The sequence below is a fragment of the Ctenopharyngodon idella genome, chromosome 15 (assembly GCF_019924925.1).
Source record: "Ctenopharyngodon idella isolate HZGC_01 chromosome 15, HZGC01, whole genome shotgun sequence".
Lineage (NCBI taxonomy): Eukaryota > Metazoa > Chordata > Actinopteri > Cypriniformes > Xenocyprididae > Ctenopharyngodon > Ctenopharyngodon idella.
In genome coordinates this window covers 23261518-23284083 of record NC_067234.1, presented here as the reverse complement: position 1 = coordinate 23284083, position 22566 = coordinate 23261518, and the positions used below count along the sequence as shown (strand labels likewise).

Here is a 22566-nt window from a genome sequence, read left to right as displayed (position 1 = left end):
ATGGCACTAGGATGCACTATGGGAAGAAGGCAAGCCGGCGGAGGCAGTGTGATGCTTTGGGCAATGTTCTGCTGGGAAACCTTGGGTCCTGCCATCCATGTGGATGTTACTTTGACAAATGGTTTAAGAATGGTTTGAGGAGCACAACAACGAGTTTGAGGTGTTGACTTGGCCTCCAAATTCTTCAGATCTCAATCCAATCGAGCATCTGTGGGATGTGCTAAACAAACAGGTCCAATCCATGAGAGGCCTTGCCTCGCAACTTACAGGACTTAAAGGATCTGCTGCTAAAATCTTGGTGCCAGATACCACAGCACACCTTCAGGGGTCTAGTGGAGTCCATGCCTTCACGGGTCAGGGCTGTTTTGGCAGCAAAAGGGGGACCAACACAATATTAGGAAGGTGGTCATAATGTTATGCCTGATCGGTGTATATATACTGTACCAGATCAGGCAGGTGCTGAAAGTCACACCAAGAATTTATTGGTGATGTAAAAATGTGTCAGTTCCTGTTTATGCAATCAATAAAGGTTATTGTCAATAAAAATCACAATAATTGCAGTGGTATCTTGGTGTGATCTTTTTTACCATAAATAACACAAAAGAAAGGCAGGTCTGCCTGACTCGTGCCAGCTCAGCTCAAATCTGTACCATTACCCAGAGATTCAACACATTCAGCATTACTAAGAGACTATGGAACAGAGCCAGTGGGTTTTATGAGGACACGTCTCACAAAGTGTTGTCAGGGCAATCCCGCTCGCGATAAGTACTCGTATCGTCCATTTTCTCACCGCGTGATTGGAATTTCATATTTCCGTCCTTCACATACAAATGGAAATATTGCACGTCCAAACACATTCGCATCTCACCGCTCATAACGTCGAGCCAGGAGTCACCCAGCCTGCAAATTGCCCATGGAAAATTCTTGTTTGCTTGACTATTATGCATGCCACATCCTATTCAGACCTTTGTGTTGGCCGTATCCCCTGCATGCACAATTTCAGCCACGAGACTATGACATTTCCAAAACCCTTCTGCGATCGGTCACGGCGCGCACAATCCCTGAAATATTTTCATCAGGCGAAGCGTCTCCCAGCATCTACATTCAGAGACATTATCCTGTCCTTGATGTTTTATCATTAGTTGGGAAGTGTTTGGGCTCCTACTGAGATCTTTTGATGGAGCACAGACAATAAAGTGATGGAGACAGCCAGCCAATTTTGCCTGCTGCGACTGTTCCCCAGCAAGGCGCCTGAGTATCTGTGCTAAAAAGTGGAATGATAGTCACATTGCACAGCCACAGTACAATAGCTCGGACGCATTTGCCAGCGGCCCATTATTCCGCTGATTGTGCGAAGGCTGTATCCAATATGACTGTGTGTTTATTAATAAATGATTCTCGTAATGTAATTTTCTCTTTCTCCCGTTTTCATACTCGCCGCATGATTGGAAATCTGTCTGAAAGATTTGAATCATGTTGAGTGCTTTTTGTAGGGTGTGGAACCGCTGGGCCACTGCACATAAATCCTGCTTTTCAGATGCAAACTTTAGAACTGACCATCCATACTTTCACTTTGCAAGGAATGAAATCTAATCCGTTTGTTTGGGCCGTGTAAGTAAATATCTGGAACATCTACATCAGTTGCTGCAGCAATGATGTAAGCGTCAGCAAGATGCCGTACAACATCTGAGAGCAGCTGTCAGTGCGGAAGGAGAGGATAGAAAACTGGAAATTTCGCCTCTGCTCACATCCATCACGGCATTTCACCACTGTGCTGAAATCACAAGGCACATTCATGCAAGTTCTGCATCCAAAACCGCTGATTTATTCGCTCATTCATTATACAGTGTATTCGGACACAGCTGTGCACTTACATACGTGTTGTGTCTCGAATGACGGAAAATGAACGCATTTCAAAAAAAGTCTGATTTTAATCGGATTGGATGTGGTTTGGATCACTTTGTAAACATCGGATTTCATGTGTGTTTTTTTTCACTGTTCTGTCTACAAACAAAACAACTAAACGGATTTGAGTCAGATATGCCAAAACATTGGATTTTTGCTGCCTGTCTGAACAAAGCCTTTGGCAAAGTGTGTTTTGTTTAATCACACGGCTTGTGTCGACCAGTGTCAAGCCCATTCAAATGCAGGCTTTATACCATTGCTTGGACGTCTAATTCTATATTACTTAAGCCATCATATTCTATTGTTACAGGAACTAAGCCCATCATTTCAATTCAAGTAATTTTCTTTACATTTTTCTTACATTACATTTGATCAAATATCTATAGCTAACCAATTTGCCTTCAGCTATTTCAATAACAGTGTTTTGTAGGACAATGCTCCACTGTGAAGACATGCAATTTCATGTAAAAGCAAAATGACAGGCCATTTCCATTTCAATCAGGGACATTTACGAGCTATTGTCTGTCTTAGGCCCCCTTTACAGCCGGATAGTATTTGGATATTCTTTAGTGGCCTACATTTACACTTTTCAGTCATGCAATGCTATATTTTTTGAATATAGTATCATGCACTCATTTCAGTGCATCTCAAGTGTTTTTATAACTTATAAACTTATACACTGCTTTTCAAAAGTTTTGTGTCAGTAATTAATAATTCAGCAATGATGCGACAGTTTAAGACTTTTAAATAGTTACAAAAACAATCTATTTCAAATAAATGCTGTTCTTTTGAACTTTCCATCCATCAAAGAATCCTGAAAAATAAAACGCATGACAGTTTCCACACAAATATTGCGCAGCACAACTGTTTTCAACATTGATAATATTAAGAAATTTTACTTGAGCAGCAAATCAGCATATTAGAATGATTTCTGAAGGATCACATGACTTTGAAGACACTGGAGTAATGATGCTGCAAATTCAGCTTTGCCGTCACAGGAATAAGTGGCATTTAAAAAGAAAAATATTCAAATAGTAAGAAATTGTAATAATATTGTGAAATATTTTACTGTATTTTTGATCAAATAAATGCCTTGCTGAGCATAAGAGACTTTAAAAAATATCACAAATGCTTACTGACCCAAACATTTGAATCGTAGTGTGTATATAATTCAGTTACATCATTCATAATGCTTCATAGGATTGTAGTTCATTCCCTCATTAAAGCCATTAAGTACACAGTCTTGTACCTTTCCATTTATGTCTAATTTTCGAATACATTTTTGTTTCGAAATTTGTTTCAAGCTGGTTGGTTTGGTTCACGTCTTTGAACTCTTTGATGAAGATTTAAAAAAGAAATCCCCATGGAAAAAATATTTCCGGAACTAAGATGGCTTAACACGTGGGCAGGCACTGTTGCGCTCTATTGCATTTCTCTACTTTAGAAACATTCCCACAGCCAAAGGATGCTAATAAGCCTGAGAAGTGAGGAAAATGGGAGACAATAAAGTTTTGAATTGCCCCTGCTAGGATTTGAAAAAAAAAGAAGCAGGATATTGTTCATTAAATTGAGCAGATCACAAGACCTGATAAAAGAATCGCATGTTGGAAAATATACAAATCATTCCGTCAAAATGACAGATATTGATCTGTTTTATGTAGGCTACAGCTTACATGGCTGGAAAACAACAAAAATACAGATTAAGTAAAGATTTTTGTCCGTTAAATGTGTTCTGGTAGTATCCAATTGAGATTTAAAGACCATAAACATTAATCCCAGGTGTAAAGGGGGTCTTGGTAAAGAGATATTTCTCCTTCTTTCAGATATCTCTATCATACTAACATGCAATATTTCCATGAAGGCTTTTGTGACTTCTCTCTTTCATTTAATACCTCTTATGTGTGTTTTCATTTTCTCCATCTAGATGTTCTCACCACAACCCCCCCACCCACCACTACCACCATCAACGATTTCCAAGGTACAGTACAGTATCCCATCTGAGCTGCAGGGTTCTCACTCCATCTCACCCTTTCTACATTTTTCCTGTGTCCTGCTGTGCGTGTGCATTCACGTGTATGTGTGTGTGTGTGTGTGTGTGTGAGAGAGAGAGAGTCTACGTACGCTGCTGATGCATGTTACTGTCCGTGAGCTAAAAAAGACAGCGGGAAGAGGGTAAAGTGCAGGGGCTCGTGCGGAGGCAGGCAGGCCACCCTAATAAGATCTCGACGCAGATAGTGGACTCGGTGGCCTTGCGGTGCCTCGCCGTCATTGTCACTTGTCAGGTTGTGCTTGTCAAATCCTTTTCTGTCACTCGCCTGATCTTTCACCGTAGAGATTCATTTTGGAGCGAAAATCTTATCAGGATCTTGGCGTGTCTGTGCCTCAGATTACGATTACAAATATCCTCGGCCTTCCATAAGAATGATATCAACACATCCTTGAAATGCTCTGATGGGACATATCGACAGTGATTTATTGTGTTTTTTTACTTCATAAATGTTGCTGTCATTGTCGATTTTCCAATAGCGGTTTTATTCTGATCTTAATGAGGTTTTCTTGAGCACTTAAAGGATTAGTTCAATTCAGAATTAAAATTTCCTGATAATTTACTCCCCTCCATGTCATCCAAGATGTTCATGTCTTTCTTTCTTCAATTGAAAAGAAATTTAGGTTTTGAGGAAAACATTCCAGGATTTTTCTCCATATAGTGGACTTCACTGGGGTACAACGGGTTAAAGGTCCAAACTGCAGTTTAAATGAAGCTTCAAAGGGCTCTACACGATTCCAGCCGAGCACTTGCACTAGCTCTGTGATGCATCACACATGACGTATAATCACGTGAGAAAGGTCACGAGTGATGTAGGCGGAAGTACCGATCCAGTGTCTACAAAGCAAACATGCAAAGACTAGGTCAAACTCCCTTTACAAAAAAAGGTAAAACAACAATGTTGGACATTTTTGAATTTGGAGGAGAAAATGCCCTACTGTGGTACTTCCGCCTACATCAGCGTGACCTTTCTAACATGATTACGTAATGCGCATCGCAGAGCTAGTGCAGGATGAGTTTTTGTGGTATATCAATTTTTATTTTATTTTTTAGAAAATGACCAATTGTTTCGCTAGACAAGACCCTTATTTCTCGGCTGGAATCGTGTAGAAGCTGCTCTGAAACTGCAATTTGGACCTTCAACCCGGTGAACCCCACTGAAGTCCACTATATAGAGAAAAATCCTGGAATGTTTTCCTCAAAAACAATTTCTTTACTGAAGAAAGAAAGACATGAACATCTTGGATGACATGGAGTGAGTAATTTATCAGGAAATTAACTCTGAAGTGAACTAATCCTTTAAAAATACTTGATAAACCAATCCATTTTTATTAACATGCAAAGGAAACCTCTCGACTAGGAGAAATCCCAGAAAATCCCAGCAAATAAATCAATAGCAGGTATACTTAAGAATAAAGGTTCCAAAAGGAGGTTTTCGCAGAAATGCCATAGAAGAACCATTTTTGGTTCTCCAAAGAACCTTTCATTGAACAGTTCTTAAAGAACCATTTTTTGTTAGTTAAAGAACCTTTTGTGGAGTGGAAAGGTTCCATGGATTCTTCATGGAACCATATATGCCAATAGTTCACCCAAAAATGAAAATTCTGTCATCATTTACTCCCCCTCAAGTTGTTCCAAACCTGTATAAATTTCTTTGTTCTGCTGAACACAAAGGAAGATATTTGGAAGAATGTCAGAAAACAGTTGTGGGGCACCATTGACTTCTATTTATTTTTTTTATTCATACTATGGAAGTCAGTGGTGCCCCACAACAGTTTGGTTACAAACATTCTTCAAAATATCTTCCTTAATATCTTTAAGAGTGTAATTTCTATATAGAAATACATTTTGACAGTAAAGACTTTTACATTGTTACAAAAGATATTTCAAATAAATGCTGTTCTTTTGAACTTTCTATTCATCAAATAATCCTGAAAAATGTATCTCAATTTTCACAGAAATCTTAAGCAGCACAATTTTTTTTAACATGAATAATAATAACTATTTCTTGAGCAGCAAATCATCATGTTAGAATGATTTCTGAAGGATCATGTGACACTGAATACTGGAGATGCTGAAAATTCAGCTTTGCACCACAGGAATAAATTACATTTAAAAATATATTAAAATAGAAAACATGTATTTTAAAATTGTAGCAAAATACCACAATATTACTGTTTTTACTGTATTTTTTATACATATATTTTGATATTCATATATCAACAGTGATTTATCTTTTTTTTTTTTTTATTTCATAATGTTGTCAGTTGTCATTATCAATTTTCCAATAGCTGTTTTATTCTGATCTTAATGAGGTTTTCTTGAACACTTCATGAACCAACCCATGTTTATTAACATGCAAAGGAAAGCTTGGAACTAGGAATCCCAGCAAATAAATCAATGGCAGGTAATTGGTGCTATATAGAAATGTAATACATTTTTGATGAGCTAGCAAAGAGTGAGAAAGGATAGGGTGCACTCTACTATCAAAAAAATCAATTAAGCCATAAAGTCTTGCCGAAGCGCTCAGTAGCTTTAGGGGGTGACATTTAGAGATGATTGCCATTTATAACACAAAATAAATGGCTAAATGGAAGCACCGATAGTGGCACCTTTAACAGATGCCTCACTTTCTCCTCTTTCGTAAAAAAAATCATCATGCACGGCGAGTAGAAGCGTGATAGTGTCAGCCTTTCAGATGAATCATCTATGCTCAGGACTTTTCTGTGATCATCAGGCTGAACTAAGTCATGTCTGCTTTTCTCTCGGAAGAGCCGTTCTCTTGTGTTTCTTCCCGGGCCTAACTTCTCCGCATGCAGAGTAAGCATGTAAGAAGTTTATTGGTGTAACCGTCTTAACCTCGGATTACCATTCGAGCAGAACTTGCTTTCAAGCAGACACGGCGAGTAATCCACTCATGGTGAGTACAGGAGAACTCGAGGGACCTGCTAGCCATCTGAAACAGTCACAGTGTTTTATCTGATATGCAGTCTGGTCTTTAGGGCATGTGGATGGCTACGGATGATGGAACATGACCCTGGGTCCTGCACGTTTAGTCTGTGGGCAAGAGGGGTCGTGTCAGGGAGATTGGAGCTGCCGTGGATCAGTGATTAATATTGATAGGTGCTTGTAAGTGCCAAGCTGGATTCTGTGATAGGGCAAAAAAGTGTACAATTCAAGTGGATGCCTATAGAACAACACTTTTATGTTATCAGTATTGCATATGATTGATTGTGTTATGGTATCAACACTGATTTTACACTGCATATGTTTACACAGGTTTATTTTGGGGCCTTTTGTAGTTTTTATTTATAGGACAGTTGAGGCCAGAAAGTGATCTCATTAACATCTGTGTTTGTACTAATTTTTCGCATGGTTGGATATACAATAAAGACAGTGGCAGCAAGTATTTACATATGCACTGCTTTGGAAATGTAACAGATCTTTAAAAATCTTTTATATTGTGATTATATTATTAAATATATATTTGTATAGTTAAACTACTGTTCAAAAGTGTGTTTTAAAATTCGTGTTTTATTCAGCAAGGACATGAAAATTTCCTGATAATTTACTCACACCCATGTCATCCAAGATGTTCATGTCTATCTTTCTTCAGTTGAAAAGAAATTAAGGTTTTTGAGGAAAACATTCCAGGATTCTTCTCCATATAGTGGACTTCAGTGGGGTACAACTGGTTGAAGGTCTAAATTGCAGTTTCAAAGGGCTCTGCATGATCCCAGATGAAGAATAAGGGTCTTATCTAGTGAAACAATTGGTCATTTTTTTAAAACAATAAAAATGTATATAGTTTTTAACCACAAATGCTCTGCGAAGCGCCATGCATTGTGTTGAAAGGTCACACGTGATGTAGGCGGAAGTACTACAGTAGAGAGCGAAAAACTTCATCTAATTTTCTCCTCTAACTTCAAAATTGTCCGATATCATTGTTTTACCGTTGTTTTTGTAAAGGGCATTTGGCTTAATCTTTGCACGTTCACTTTGTAGACATTGGATCGGTACTTCCGCCTACGTCACGCATGACCTTTGTAATGTGATTACGTCATGCGTGCGGATCGCAGAGCAGTGCAAGACAAGCATTTGTGGTTAAAAAGTATATAAATTTGTATTTTTTTTAGAAAACGACCAATCGTTTCGCTAGATAAGACCCTTATTCCTCGTCTGGGATCGTGTAGAGCCCTTTGAAGCTGCACTGAAACTGCAATTTGGACCTTCCACTCGGTGAACCCCAGTGAAGTCTACTATATGGAGAAGAATCCTGGAATGTTTTCCTCAAAAACCTTAATTTCTTTTCGACTGAAGAAAGAAAGACATGAACATCTTGGATGACATGAGGGTGAGTAAATTATCAGGAAATTTTCATTCAGAAGTGAACTAATCCTTTAAATTGAGTGACATTTATCATGTTATAAAAGATTCTATTTCAAATAAATGCTGCTTCTTTTAACTTCTGTTCATCAAAACTTCTGTTCATTAAAACGTATTATGGTTTCCACAAAAAATATTAAGCAGCACAACTGGTTTTAACATTGATACTAATAATAAGAAATCTTGAGCAGCACATCAGCATATAAGTATGATTTCTGATCATGTGACAATGAAGACTGGAGTAATGATGCTGAAAACTCAGCTTTGTCATCACAGGAATAAATTACATTTTAAAATATATTAAAATATAAAACATGTATTTTAAATTGTTATAATATTTCACAATATCCATCAATATTTTTAATCCATTTTTCAAAAACATTAAAAAAAAAATGTTATCAACCCCAAACTTTTGAATGGTAGTGTACATATTATTTTTATAAATATATGTTTAAGTTCCTAACCTCACCCGTACCCAAACTACCTTTCAACAAAGATATAGAAAATGTAGATACAGTGAAAATATTTTAGTACAATAATCTTTTATATATAATAAGAAAGCATAAAGTATTAAAGAGTTAGTTCACCCAAAAATGAAAATAATGTAACGCAAATTAAGATATTTTTGTTGAAACCCGATGGTTCAGTGAGGCCTGCGCAGCCAGCAATGACATTTCCTCTCTCAAGATCCATAAAGGTACTAAAAACATATTTAAATCAGTTCATGAGTACAGTGGTTCAATATTAATATTATAAAGTGATGAGAATATTTTTAGTGGGCCAAAAAAACAAAATAACGACTTATATAGTGATGGCTGATTTCAAAACACTGCTTCATGAAGCTTCGGAGCGTTATGAATCTTTTGTGTCGAATCATGATTCGGATCGCTTGTCAAACCGCCAAATTGCTGAAATCACGTGACTTTGGCGCTCCGAATCATGATTCGACACGCTGATTCATAACGCTCCGAAGCTTCATGAAGCAGTGTTTTGAATTCGGCCATCACTATATATTTTGTTTTTTTTGGCGCACCAAAAATATTCTCGTCGCTTTATAATATTAATATTGAACCACTGTACTCACATGAACTGATTTAAATATGTTTTTAGTACATTAATGGATCTTGAGAGAGGAAATGTCATTGCTGGCTATGGAGGCCTCACTGAGCCATCGGATTACAACAAAAATATCTTAATTTGCGTTCCGAAGATTAACGAAAGTCTTACGGGTGTGGAACGACATGAGGGTGAGTAATAAATGACATTATTTTCATTTTTGGATGAACTAACCCTTTAAATCACATAGACTTGAAATATAATGCACAAATATAATGGATTATTTATGATCATTTTATTCTGTGGTGTGACTATATATTTAATACTATAAGTAGAATATAAAAAATTTGTAAATTGGCCAAAATAACCATCAGGGGTTCATGACACTTGTTCATGACATCACTTTTTGTGGGAGGGGCTCTCAAGATTTGTAATGCACCATTGACCAAGCCTGCAAGTTTAGTCTATGAGTATAAGGAGTCGGCTCAGCATTATTTGATTTTGAAGGGATTGGATCTGCCATGGATCAGTGATTAATATTGATAGGTGCAAGTGAGTGCCAAGCTGGTTTCCGTGAAAGGGCAAAAAGCGTACCATCCAACTGGATATATGGATGCCCTGCTGGGTATTGATGAAATATAAAACAATGCGGACAGCTGAGCTCTAGATCAGGTGCGCCGCAGGGCGGGTCCATATTTTATAAGATTGTGTCAAGTTAGAGAAGTTCTTTTCCAGAAAACTGCTAGATGTGAATGCACATACACATCAGCATCTGTAGATGCTTTTCTCCTCTCGTTATTCATTATCGCCACCTCAAACTTCCCTGTCCTAGAAATCTCCTCCATGAATCTCCCAAACAATCCAATTAAGACAGGCAGCCGGACGCATCCGATTGTTGACTCAGTCACTTTTAGCAGCTTAGTTTTTGTGGTGGGACGACGCAGACATTTAAAGGTTACCAGATTTGCTTTAAAACCCTTTGAACAGACAAAAGATGATGTGTCGTTGCTCCATATGTAGACATCAGCAATGTTTTTCTATATAATGAGTTCCTCCTCAGAAATTTTTCAAGGCCTATCCAATATGTCCTGGCTGAGCTCACTGTGCCTGCAGGTAAAGCGGAGGGTGCTGGGCTCATGGATCTGTCTGCTGAGCGTCATTTATGCAGCTCTGCGTGGGAATGATGGAGTTGCTGCCGGCCAAACAACACACTAAAGACTTTGTGTATCATTAGTCTTAAAACAAGCTCTCCAGCTTTGGCTGTGATTTAATTTGTCATAGGGAATGTACTGCGTTCCTTCCCACCTTACGATCTTCTTTCACAACACAATGCCAGGGAGGGCTAATTTTAGACCTTTCTTATTGTTTGTTGACTTGAGGCACATAGTATCTTGTTTTCTAGCATTGTTGTCAGCGCATTTATAATATGCAAGCTTTTGGCTCCTTAGCTGACTTAAGTCCAATGCACACTATTCAATTTTGGACACAATTTTGGAGTCTAAGACAAACTGTGGGTTTCTTAAAAAGATAGCAGAATTGTCAGTCTTTGATCGTTTAGTGTGACACCCTCACCGATGGATAATTATATCCCTGAATTGATGAATTGTAGGACAGGCTAACAATACAGATTTTTAGATTCAGAAGCTCTCAATTCTGTTTACAATTCAATTAGTTTCTGATTCATTTTGCATATTTCCGTTATAATCAATTATAGTCCATTTTGGTTACATATGAAAGAAATTCTCTCTCAGCTAATATTTTAAATTATATGTAGAGAACCTTAACTTTTAGCTAATTAACTAATAATTAGTTTTAAAAATTACCAACAGGGCCCAAACTATGCATTCAGTTGCTGCTTATTTAACCATCTGGAGTTAACTTTAAATTGTATTTTGTGTGAGTGTGTGTGTGTGGAGAGCTGATATTATACATTATAAGTAATTAGGGGTATAACGGTTCACAGAAGTCACGGTTCGGTACGTACCTCAGTTTTAGGGTCACTTTAGTTTAGGGTGCAATTTTAACTATGACAATTTCAACTATTAACTATGACTTTTGCCTCAGTAAACCCCTAATTACTGCTTATTAATAGTTACAAGGTAATTGTTAAGTAAAGAGCCAATATCCTAGTAATATGTGTGCTAATAAGCAACTAATTAATAGTGAGAATTGGAACCTAAACTAAAGTGTTACCAGAGAAAGGAGCAAATCCATTGCTAGGTTTCTTTTCTTTTATTTTGAACAGTCAGTTGTGCAAATCACAGTTTGTTACACCTAGTGGCATTTAGTCCCCTAGTTGGTACAGTACAGCCTCCTATAGTATATTACGCACTAAGCAGTAAACAGAATGCAATCTTGCATAGGTAATTTTTTTTGCAGGGCTGATAAAAAACAAAAGGTATTTGGTCAAAATCAGCTACAAAACTGAAAAGCATCTTGTGTTATAAAAGTACAAAATAAATAGAACAATGAAAAATAAAACTTGCATTATGCAATTTGCTCCACTTGATCTTCAAAGCTTAAACCAAACCATCCTATACTTCATTTTCTGCATTCCACAACGTTTCCACAACAGCCTTTCAATGTATTCTCCTTTGTCCATGAGTGCAGAAAGACGCATTCAACTCATGCGTACAATTTAGTGCTCAAGTCATTTGCATATTCTTCTGATATTTTTCCTGTTGTGGAGGTTAGCAAACAGTGTTGCATTACCACGCGCGCCCCCTTCTGGATTGGAGTGTGGATCACCCGTAACTGACTGTATTTGTCATCTGATTGCATGCACCAAACCGCGATGTCCGTACCGTACGGTTCGGGATGAATACATGTACGCATTCGATGCGTGCACACTATCTAGTGGACTTTATTTTCAATCGCTCAAGTCATTTGCGTATGCGCTGTTCTTCTGCTATTTTTGCTGTTGTGGCAGTTAGCAATAAGCATTGCATTACCGCACACGCCCCCTTCTGGATTGGAGCATGGATTACCCGTGACTTACTGTATTCGTCGTACTGTACCGTACAGTTCGGGACAAATACATGTTATACATGTAAAAGTAATGCATTTTATGAAAATATTCAATCAATGTAAGTAAAAATAACTTGATGTCCATTTGGTAAGCACCCTGATGGATTCATTGAGTTCATTCAGTGAAGAATCCACAAGACTGATTCAAAGAGTTGATCCATGAGTTCATGAGGCTTTTTGAATCATTCATTTAATAATTTGTTTGTGAATGAGATTACACTGGTTGTGCTGTATGTTTTAATTTGATTCCCAAGCTCTCAATTCTGTTTGATTAGATTCTGATTCATCTGTGCATATTTCAGTTATACTCAATTATAGTTAATTGCAATTTGTCTATTTTGCTTACATATGAAAAAGATTTTCAGCTAATGTTTTAAATTATACAGGGAACCTTCTAACTGATAATTATTAATACTTTCTAAAAACTAACAACAGGGCCCAAAACATTCAGTTCAATTGCTGTAATTTAACAGGTATAAAAATCAGCAGAACCAAATGAACTCAGTGAACTGAAGTAAACTTTAAATTGCATCAGTTCAAATTAATATTATATATTTTAATGTATTTTATTAAAATATTCCATCACTGAAAGTAACAATCACTTGATTTTCATTTAGTTATCATTCTGATGGATTCAGTGAGTTCATTCATTGAACGGTTTATTAGACCTGTTCAAACAGTAACTTCTTCGTTCATGGGTTTATTTGAATGATTCAGTAAATCATTTATTCGACTACACTTGCACTGCATGTTCTTATTCACTTAAAAGAGTTTGTTTAAAAGAGTCATTTGCTCATGAACTGGACTACACTGGAAAAACCCTAATAAATTGATTGCATTTCGATTACCTGTAATGAATCTAGGCACACTATGAAGTTCTGACCATGTAATGAAGCACCAATAGGAGTACAGCAATTGATGATGAGTGTGAGAGAGAAATAGACATTGACGCTAGCTTCTCTATGATATTTAATTTAAACATCTTGTTATTTATCATGCCCTTCCCCATTGATTGTATTATTACAAGTACCTTGAGTTTGCTTTTAAGAATGAGCAGCCCACAAATTCACTCTTTCATCAAGCACTGACAAACTTTAACATTAGCACAATGGCTTGCTTGAAAAGTGTCATTGACACGGTTGATCATGTGAAATGCCCAGTCAACCCTGTCAATTGTGACCAAAGTCCTGAGTCTGACATAAAAGATGGTTGATGTCGCACGGTCTGCTTTGGCTTCTACACAAGATCTCGCCAGGCTCATATGGTACAGTCTGACAACCAACAATTGCAAAGGATAGAAAAAAGTCGCACAGTGTGCACTTGGCTTTAGACAAGACAGAGTCTATTAAAGATTTTATTTTTTTTCAAAAGAAATACACAGCGGTGGCTCATTATCAGGCGTCATTCATTGTAACAGCATGGTGTCACACAGTAAGCTTCACAGTACCCACATAGAGTAAATCACTGTGAATTCCCACCAGATGCAGTTGTACTAATCAGATGTGAAAACATTGTACCAGATGTTGCCTTTGGTCACCCCATATGAGCTCCTCAGAGAAGTTTCCTCTGTTGATTTTTAGAGAACAAAGAACAGCATCAAATGTGAAAAATGCCACAAACCGCGCAGCCTTTTTCAGAGCCGAATCCACTGTGATTACTGCACGTGGAGTGACGTTTAAAAAACCCTTCGTTTATATTTTACCTTCCTGTGCTTTCATTAAATGATACATGTAGATGTTCTGCAGAATGTAGGCTATGAAATAGCAAACTACCACACACCAATCTTACTGTTTCTACAGTGTGTATATATATTTTATGCAGCATAGTATATACATCTTCCATATGCATGAAGTGCCCAGATGATCAATGGTTTGTGAAAATGTATAGTATACATCAGTTAAAGAAGCAAAATAACCATATTTATTTCCGAGATGATAACTGGCCAAACCTTGCTGATCCATACATCTAAACATCCATCCATACATACAAACATTTATCTATCTATACATACATACATACATACATACATCTATACATACATACATTTATCGATCTATCCATCCATCCATACATCCATACATATATCTATCCATACATACATACATACATACATACATTTATCTATACATACATCTATCCATACATACATACATACATCTATCCATACATACATATATACATCTATCCATCCATCCATCCATACATACATACATACATACATACATACATCCTAGGGACATGCATCTCCATAACTGAGGCCGATGCGATACTCATCTCAATGCATAGCCAACGATACAATACATTAAAGATACATGTAAAGCAGCTACCGATGCGATGCGATACTATTCACCCCTATTATGATGCGATGCGATCTGATCCGATTTCAATTCGATTCAACACAATGCGATACGATGCAATGGAAAAAAATATGATGCTATGCAATTCAATATTTAGGGTTCTATAAAATACTTGAAATACTCTGTTTTATTTTTTTATCAAATTCTGTTTTCTGTTTAAATTTTTCTGGATTCCATTTTAATGGTTTAATCAAAAACATGTCTAATTAATTGAATTAATAAAAAGCAACTTTATTAATTTGTTTACAATAATAGGGCCCTATGAATTTTTTCCCCCAGAAATTCTGTGCTGTGTATTTTAATTTTTCTGGTAATCAAATGAAGGCATAAAACTTGGAATCAAATTAAATTTAAATAAACCCAGAGTATTTTTTGAAAAAAAAATATAATGTTACTGTAAAATTGTGTGATTATTCCTTCAAATCTAAAATCTTAATAATTATTGTACTAGTAGTAGTATTACATTGTCATTAAGAAATACATTATACCATACAATAGTAATACAATAGTGACTACATAGTACGTAGTACTACAATAGTAATATATGAAATGAAATGAAAATAATATGGCTATATTTCTGATACAAGTTAAACCAAACTTTTATTTTGACGGGTTGCTGTGATCTTGAAGTTTTTGTGTGTATATATGACAATAGTTTTTTTTTCTCAAATTAAATGGTAAAATGCTCACGAAGTGACTCTGAGAGCAGCTCTGGAGATAAAGTTTTTGTGTTCATGTTTTGAACATTGCCTTTTTGCAGTTTAATATTTACAGACACTAGTTCATATCGCAATTTGATGTAAGTGTACCCCCCTACTTTTGATTTAATCATCCAAAATTTGACAAATTCCGTGACATTCCGCGTCATACGGTAGTCTGTTTTTATGAATGGATTCCTCGATTCCGTCCGTGTTTTCCGCATTGCAGAAATCATAGGGCCCTGAACATGGTACACTTAGTTCGCTTTTATTTCTTTGGTTCAGACAGACAGCAAATCATAAATGAACTTAATGCCATCCATTTATCTATCCATGCACATACATCTATCTATCCATACATCTATCCATACATCCATACATGCATCCATACATACAAACATCCATCAATACATCCATACATACATCTACACATATATATCCATCCATCCATATATATTGTTTATTTGTTTTTTGGCTGATCTCACAAATCCAATCAAGTCCTGATGAATAAAATATAGTCCTCCCAAAATTGTTTTTTTCTGGTTGCACATCTACAGAAGGAGGTTGTGAAGTGTACTTTATGTTGACGATGTTGTGATGCTATACTACTCTGTATGCAACATATCTTGTTGTATAATTAATACTGTTTCACATACTATATAGCACAGCATGCAGTACGCTAGAATTAGATTTCAAACATGCTTGTGTTTCTGTGTTTATTGACAGCGGCCTCCTTTGGGCTTGATGTCCACGCAGCCGAGCCGACCACCAAGCTCATCTCGCCTCCCAGCCCCCTACCATAAAACTTTATACACTGCTGTTTGAGAAGGCGCCTCATGTTGTTTGTTGTTTCGTTGCATCTTTGGCCTTTGCCCAGTCTGTGCTTCTTGTTTGTCCTGTTTATTTTCATCTCATCTCTTTTTGCACGCTTTTTCCTCCTACCTGCCTCTTGCCTCATGAGCCCAGACAGCCCAGCGCGCTCAGAGCCCCTACCCTTCCCGCATACATCTGAGCCGGCTCTGCGCTCCTGCTGCTCCTGCTCTTTCATGTCCGCTCTCATAGCCCACATTAATATCACAGTCTACCGTCATGCTGCAGTCATACATGTGCGAGAATGTCACTTAGCTTAAACACACTGAGATGAAAGCCCCGCGAATCAATTCAGTACGGGAAGCTTTTTCAGTGGGGGAAATAATGAGTGAACGAACTGCCATCAGGGGCTGATGAGAAGACCTGATTCACGTTCTTGCCGCAGTGCGTTCTTAGGGGGAAAAAAGGGCCACCTTGAGTGCATGTGGTTCATCATGTTGTAAAATAATTTGAGTTTGTTGTGTATGGGGAAGATAAGTGATTATCACATGTCATGTAATTTCCCTTCATGCATAATGACAAGCTGTAGGAGGCCACATTTAAAATCACAGGCTTCAGTGAGTTTTAGGCCTTTTATTATCATCTGAATACATATACAGTATATATATATATATATATATGTAACGGACGTAGGCCAGCAAGAGCTGTGCATGTAAACCTCACTCCCCTGATCTCAAGAGGAGCTCTAGTGATTAATACTAGAGGCTGCAGTCTTTAGCCACCTTGTTAGAGCGCCCGACTCCCATGCCGGCGGACCCGGGTTTGAGTCCCGCTTAGAGAGGACAGTTTGAACAGGAGGGGTTACACTGGTGCCGTGACCCGGATGGGAGTGAGGTTTAGGGGGGTGAGTGTACCGGACGTAGGCCAGTAAGAGCTGTGCATGTAAACCTCACTTCCCTGATCTCAAGAGGCGCTCTAGCAACTGATACTAGAGTCTGTGGTCTTTAGCCACCTTGTTAGAGAGCCCAACTCCCATGCCGGTGGACCCGGGTTCGAGTCCCGCTTAGAGCGGACGGTTCAAACAGGAGGGGTTACATATACATGAACCAATGTACCTGAATATTGTATGTGATAGTGAAAAATCAGAATTTAAGTACTGGCTTCTTTTGAGTTCATAAATATGTTTCTGTCATGACAACTCTCGGAATGCTTGGCATGGTAATAGGTATGATAATGTTGATGTGTTTGGTCTTGGCGGAATAGATCTGCTACGCTGCTGCTGTTGGTTATTGCTGCTGCTTCAGAGCAAGTACGGGACTTGCTACTGCCAGTACATACACGACACACTGCTGTGAGCAAGTAAGACATGCTGCTGCTGTACAATATAGCATACAGGAATTACCTGTAGCAGATCTATGCAGTTGGAGCTGGGGAAGGTGGAGGGTTTCTGAGGGGGCTTTCACACTGACGAAACGGGGCACGGTTTGCATGAAAAATCGCTAATGTGAAAGCTGTCATGCGAACCCGGGTGCGCATTGGGGTACCGAACCCGAGACTACCTGAAGGAGGTGGTCTGAGTTTGGTTGCACTCGAACTGTGCCTCGGTTCGCATAAGTATGAAAGCAACACAGACTCGGGTGCGCACTTGTTCAGGAAATAAAGTAACCTGCACATGCGTTTTCGCCGATTGTAATGTATTTACTTAAATAAAACACAGGTAAGAGATGATAGTATTGATGATTTACCTTGGGTTCGAGCAGGAGTGAGCCTGCAGTGTATTTGCGGTTTGCGAGTGCAATCAGAGCGGCAAATGAATGGTCAGCTGTCTCCTAAAAAATAGTCTGCTTACAAGCAGCGGAAAACCGTTTACATGCAGCGCACATACAGTAAACGCAAGTGTTGTTTACTCTTCTGCCCATAATAGCACCAAAATAATAAAAAAAACACAATTTACTGACCCGCATTCTGTTTTCTATCATGCACCGTGCACGTCTGTGATGACGTAAGATGAACACAAACGCACCAGGGTTCGATAGAATCAATTTTAATGTGAAACCAGACCAACGCTGCGGGAGGCACCGAGGACAATCACACCTGGGCTCGAACCGTGGCAAACGAGCCCAGTGTGAAAGCCCCCTGAAACCTCACTGCACTGCTAAGGCAAATGCTGACCAAGTATTTAAAAGTTGAGCAGCGAGCTCATTGGCTACTGATACAGCAGGAACCAATCAGCTGTGCCCTATAGAGAATGACATGATAGCAAGCAGGTTGAGTTAAGGACATATTAGCCTTCGCCATCTAGAGTTTCATGACAGAACTTTGTATATTTGAAATGAATTGCTACAGGATGTTAAATTGGAATGACAGGAATATGAATTTACTTAACTGCAATTTAAAAAATCAACACAACAGAGGAATTTCATTATTCCAACAAAAGTTATGTGACAAAACATAATCATCATTAATGTAATAATTCTTACTGGCATGCTGTTTGGCTCAAAGACTAAAGTATTCTGGAAGAAATTATATGGAGAAAAACAAGTATATAATATTTTCATATTATAATTTTTGTGAATAAAGTGTATATAATCATTTCCAGATATAATAATATGATATTAATATCCATGTTTCATCTATAGAAGAATGTTTAAGTGTTATAAAAAAGACAATTGGCTTTTTTATATAAAGATATTTAATTCACACACAGAGATATGTATAAAACAGGTGAACATTTTTTATTTCTTTGCTCTGTTATTCTTAGCACAGTAATGTTTTGTGTGTGAGGAATATGCTACTCATTGCAGCCTCTGCATACTTCATTTTAATTGAGGTTTCTTTACCGGTGTCAAACAGAACACCCTCCTTTTGGTTTTGTCACTGGTATGTGAGACATTTAGCCTTTCATTCTCACAGTTTATGCTTTCACACCCCAAGTGCACTTTTCTCTTTTTTGATAAGTGTTTTATTTTCCATCCCTAACTGTGTAGCCTAGCAACAGGCAGCAGGCAACAGTTCAAGGCCTAAATATGGTTTTCTATGGAGGAGGAGCAAATGCCACGGTGAAGTACACTTAGTAATTTAAACATTTCAAAAACCAAACATCTTTTGCAGTACCTGCCTCTACAATTTCCCAGAAAGCCCCAGGGCTCAGCGGGCGCTTGATTCAGACAGGCTTTTGTCCTGTTTTTAATACTCATACAAAGTTGAAGGTTTTTTTTTTTTTTTTTTTTTTTTTTTGCCCCAGAGAGACCAATCACCTGTGCTCTGAGGACACCAGCTTCAACCAGACAGATAGATCAAATCCCCAGTGCTCTCACAAAACCCAATTCCTGGGACCTCACCTCACAGCTTCAGCTCCGGCTGACTATTTCTAGTCCGAGCAGATTTCCTGCAGATAGGGATTTAGATCCCTCAGGTGAGGCGGAAGCTAATTTCTAGACAGGAAAGGTGTGATTTTGAGATACACTGATGATGGATAATGGTGAACCCTTGGCTAAGGTAAAGAGTCTTTCTTTTTCCTCAGGAAGTTGCTGTGTGATTCTTTCTTAGTTATGTTTTCTTTTTATTTCAGTCCAGATTGTGAGTCGCTACTGACACGTGGATCTGATTAGCAGCATTTTCTATGCCAGTTCAGTTTATTCACAGTTTTTTTCCAATGTTGTTTAGTTGAGGTTGGCCTCCAGGTAGCTGTGTGTGATAGCAGATGTTTGGGTGTCATGCATTTAATTTAGCGTTTCAGGCAATTAAAAAGGCAGAAGATTGTTCTGGATCTCGAAAGTATATCTAAATAATGCATTATATATATATATATATATATATATATATATACAGTCTTTACGCAGCAGACTGTTTTAATCTATTCGGTGCGTTTTAAAAGCCTCCAGGGTTTGTTTCCACTCAGAAAGCTAACATGTGTCATGGGATTTGCGAGTACAGTTCTCTTGGGAGAAATTAAGATATCATCCATATGTATTATTGTTAAAGAGATTTGCTAAAGCATATTTAAGGCTTATTCATAAACATAGTGGTTCATTTACAGTCTAGTACATGAAGTGCAGTCATTTAAGTTCAAGACAACAGTAAATGATATTTCCTGTAAATCTTTAACTCTGTAGGCTATTCGGACAGGAGTCATTACTATTCACTCGAGTCACTACTATCCAAAACCTCAAAAGTTTACAATGGCTTCAGTCATTACTGAAGAGTTATCATGCCTTTCACATTAGAATACTGTTCCAAATAATTAGTAATTCCTTTAGGATGATGTAGTAACACTTGAATCATTACTAGTGGGTTACTATGATCTTCACTTTAGAATTAATTATACATTATGCATTATTCACATTAATTATGAACCTGTATATAGTAGTTCTTAGTAGTCCTCTGGCAGGTATGAAAAAAAAATGTAGTTATTGGTTAGCTAATAGTGAACTACCTCATTCAACTAAGCCCTGTTACTCACTTTTCAGTTTCTTGTTAGTTAATAGCAGTTACTAGAATGTTTATATTGTGTTACTCATTTGTTCCCGTGTGGTTATTCATTAGTGTTACCAAAAAAATCTATTCCCATCCGGATATGAATGTGTATTTTTTTCACACTGTTTTTCATTACTCATTTTGACCTTCGATGAATACTGTAACTAAAGCAAAATTTCTCCCTGTGCTGCCTGGTGCACCTTCATTATGAATTTATACCTTCTTGCCAACTTTCTGGGTAAAATAACAGTTGGTGGTTCAAGCACTTCTGCCATCCCATCAAACAGCTCAGAACAGGCAATTTAGCAGCAGCATCATGTCAGGTGTGATCAGGGCCGTAGGCAGGGTTTTACAATCACCGCGGTCCCAAATTTGAGCTAGTTAGGAGGGTTGGGGTGCATCGTCCCTTGAGAAAACTTTGATTTCTCTGATTTACATATGTGCTTTTCAAGACATTGGAAAGCCAAAAAAATTGTATAACAATACCTTTAAAACCATGTCAGTAGGCAGTAGATTATTTGTCAATACCTGCTCTCTCCATCATCTCCATCACTCTTTCTTTTTCTCTCAGTCTCCTTATATTGCCCTGTCTCTTTCCCTCCTAAAGCTGAGCTTTGACTGATAGTTTTTTCATTTTCATCTGTGTCAGTGAACAAAGTAAACATACACTGTAAACCCTAATGCTCAAAATAATTAATTGGTTTGAGCAGGACAAACTTAAACAAATTAGTTCAGTCAAATTAACTTTTGATGAGTATTTAGCACTTTCTTTTTCTTTCAAGTTCACAGAACTGATATATTTTAAGTAAACTGAACTGTTTCATTGTTCTGAGTTTTATGAACTTAATTTAACTTCTTTTAATTTAGATTAACTTAATTTTAACTGAAACTGGGCTGGGATTTCTATTTTCCAGCATTCTGTGCCCATGGCACTTGAAAGGGAGAGTAAATGCTAAAATTAAGTATTAATCTTGTGCCTAATATGATGAAAATGGCTTCAATAATGTTTCTTGTCCCCTCACATAATTATATGAATCATGTAAATGATAGGCCTAATTATTACATGAATCACATAAAATTATAGGCTAATTCAAAATGGTGAAATTAGACAAACGTTTATTAGTTATTACCCTGATTATTTTTCTCAGTCGTTTGAAATTTATATCCTAAAACTGCTGTCAAATATGAAATGTTTAGTTTACATCTTACATCTTACATCTTATCTCGCACTTTATGACCATTAACTGAAGTGTCACACTGGAATTCATGCTTAGCAGTTTCTGTGAATTAAAGCCCGCCTACTTTGATTTGATCTCAAACATTGACGAGCGGTGACAAACCACTGAGGAAGCTCAGATGAGAAGATCTTGGTGCCATACAATATCCTTGAAGCACTAAAGTAGAGTTAATACTATATTAGGCAGTTATTTCACAACTTTTATTATATACACCTTGGAAAAATACCGAGTTCTGGACCTCAATTACGATGGACCGTAGGGCCATGGGTGTGATACTCACCTTCATTAGTTCCTTCCCTTACTAATATACATACAGGTGCTGGTCATATAATTAGAATATCATCAAAAAGTTCATTTTTTTATTATAAATTATTTTTAAAAATGAAACTTTCATATATTCTAGATTCCCTACATGTAAAGTAAAACATTTCAAAAGTTTTTTTTTTAAATTTTGATGATTAGAGCGTACAGCTCATGAAAGTCCAAAATCCAGTATTTCAAAATATTAGAATATTTCCTAAGATCAATCAAAAAATGGATTTGCAAAACAGAAAAGTTCAAGTTCT

General features: G+C 37.4%; 1 protein-coding gene across 4 annotated transcripts in view; it reads left to right on the top strand.

The window, feature by feature from the left end:
• cadm1b (cell adhesion molecule 1b) overlaps nucleotides 1–22566 on the top strand; it is a 198643-nt gene that overhangs the window by 153893 nt on the left and 22184 nt on the right. For 3 of the 4 annotated variants that reach the window (XM_051863537.1, XM_051863538.1, XM_051863539.1), the window contains one exon: nucleotides 3830–3883. The exons of the other annotated variant lie outside the window; for it this stretch is intronic. In XM_051863537.1, the coding sequence (XP_051719497.1) occupies nucleotides 3830–3883 (54 nt within the window). The remainder of the gene's footprint in view (nucleotides 1–3829; nucleotides 3884–22566) is intronic. 4 annotated transcript variants of the gene reach the window in all.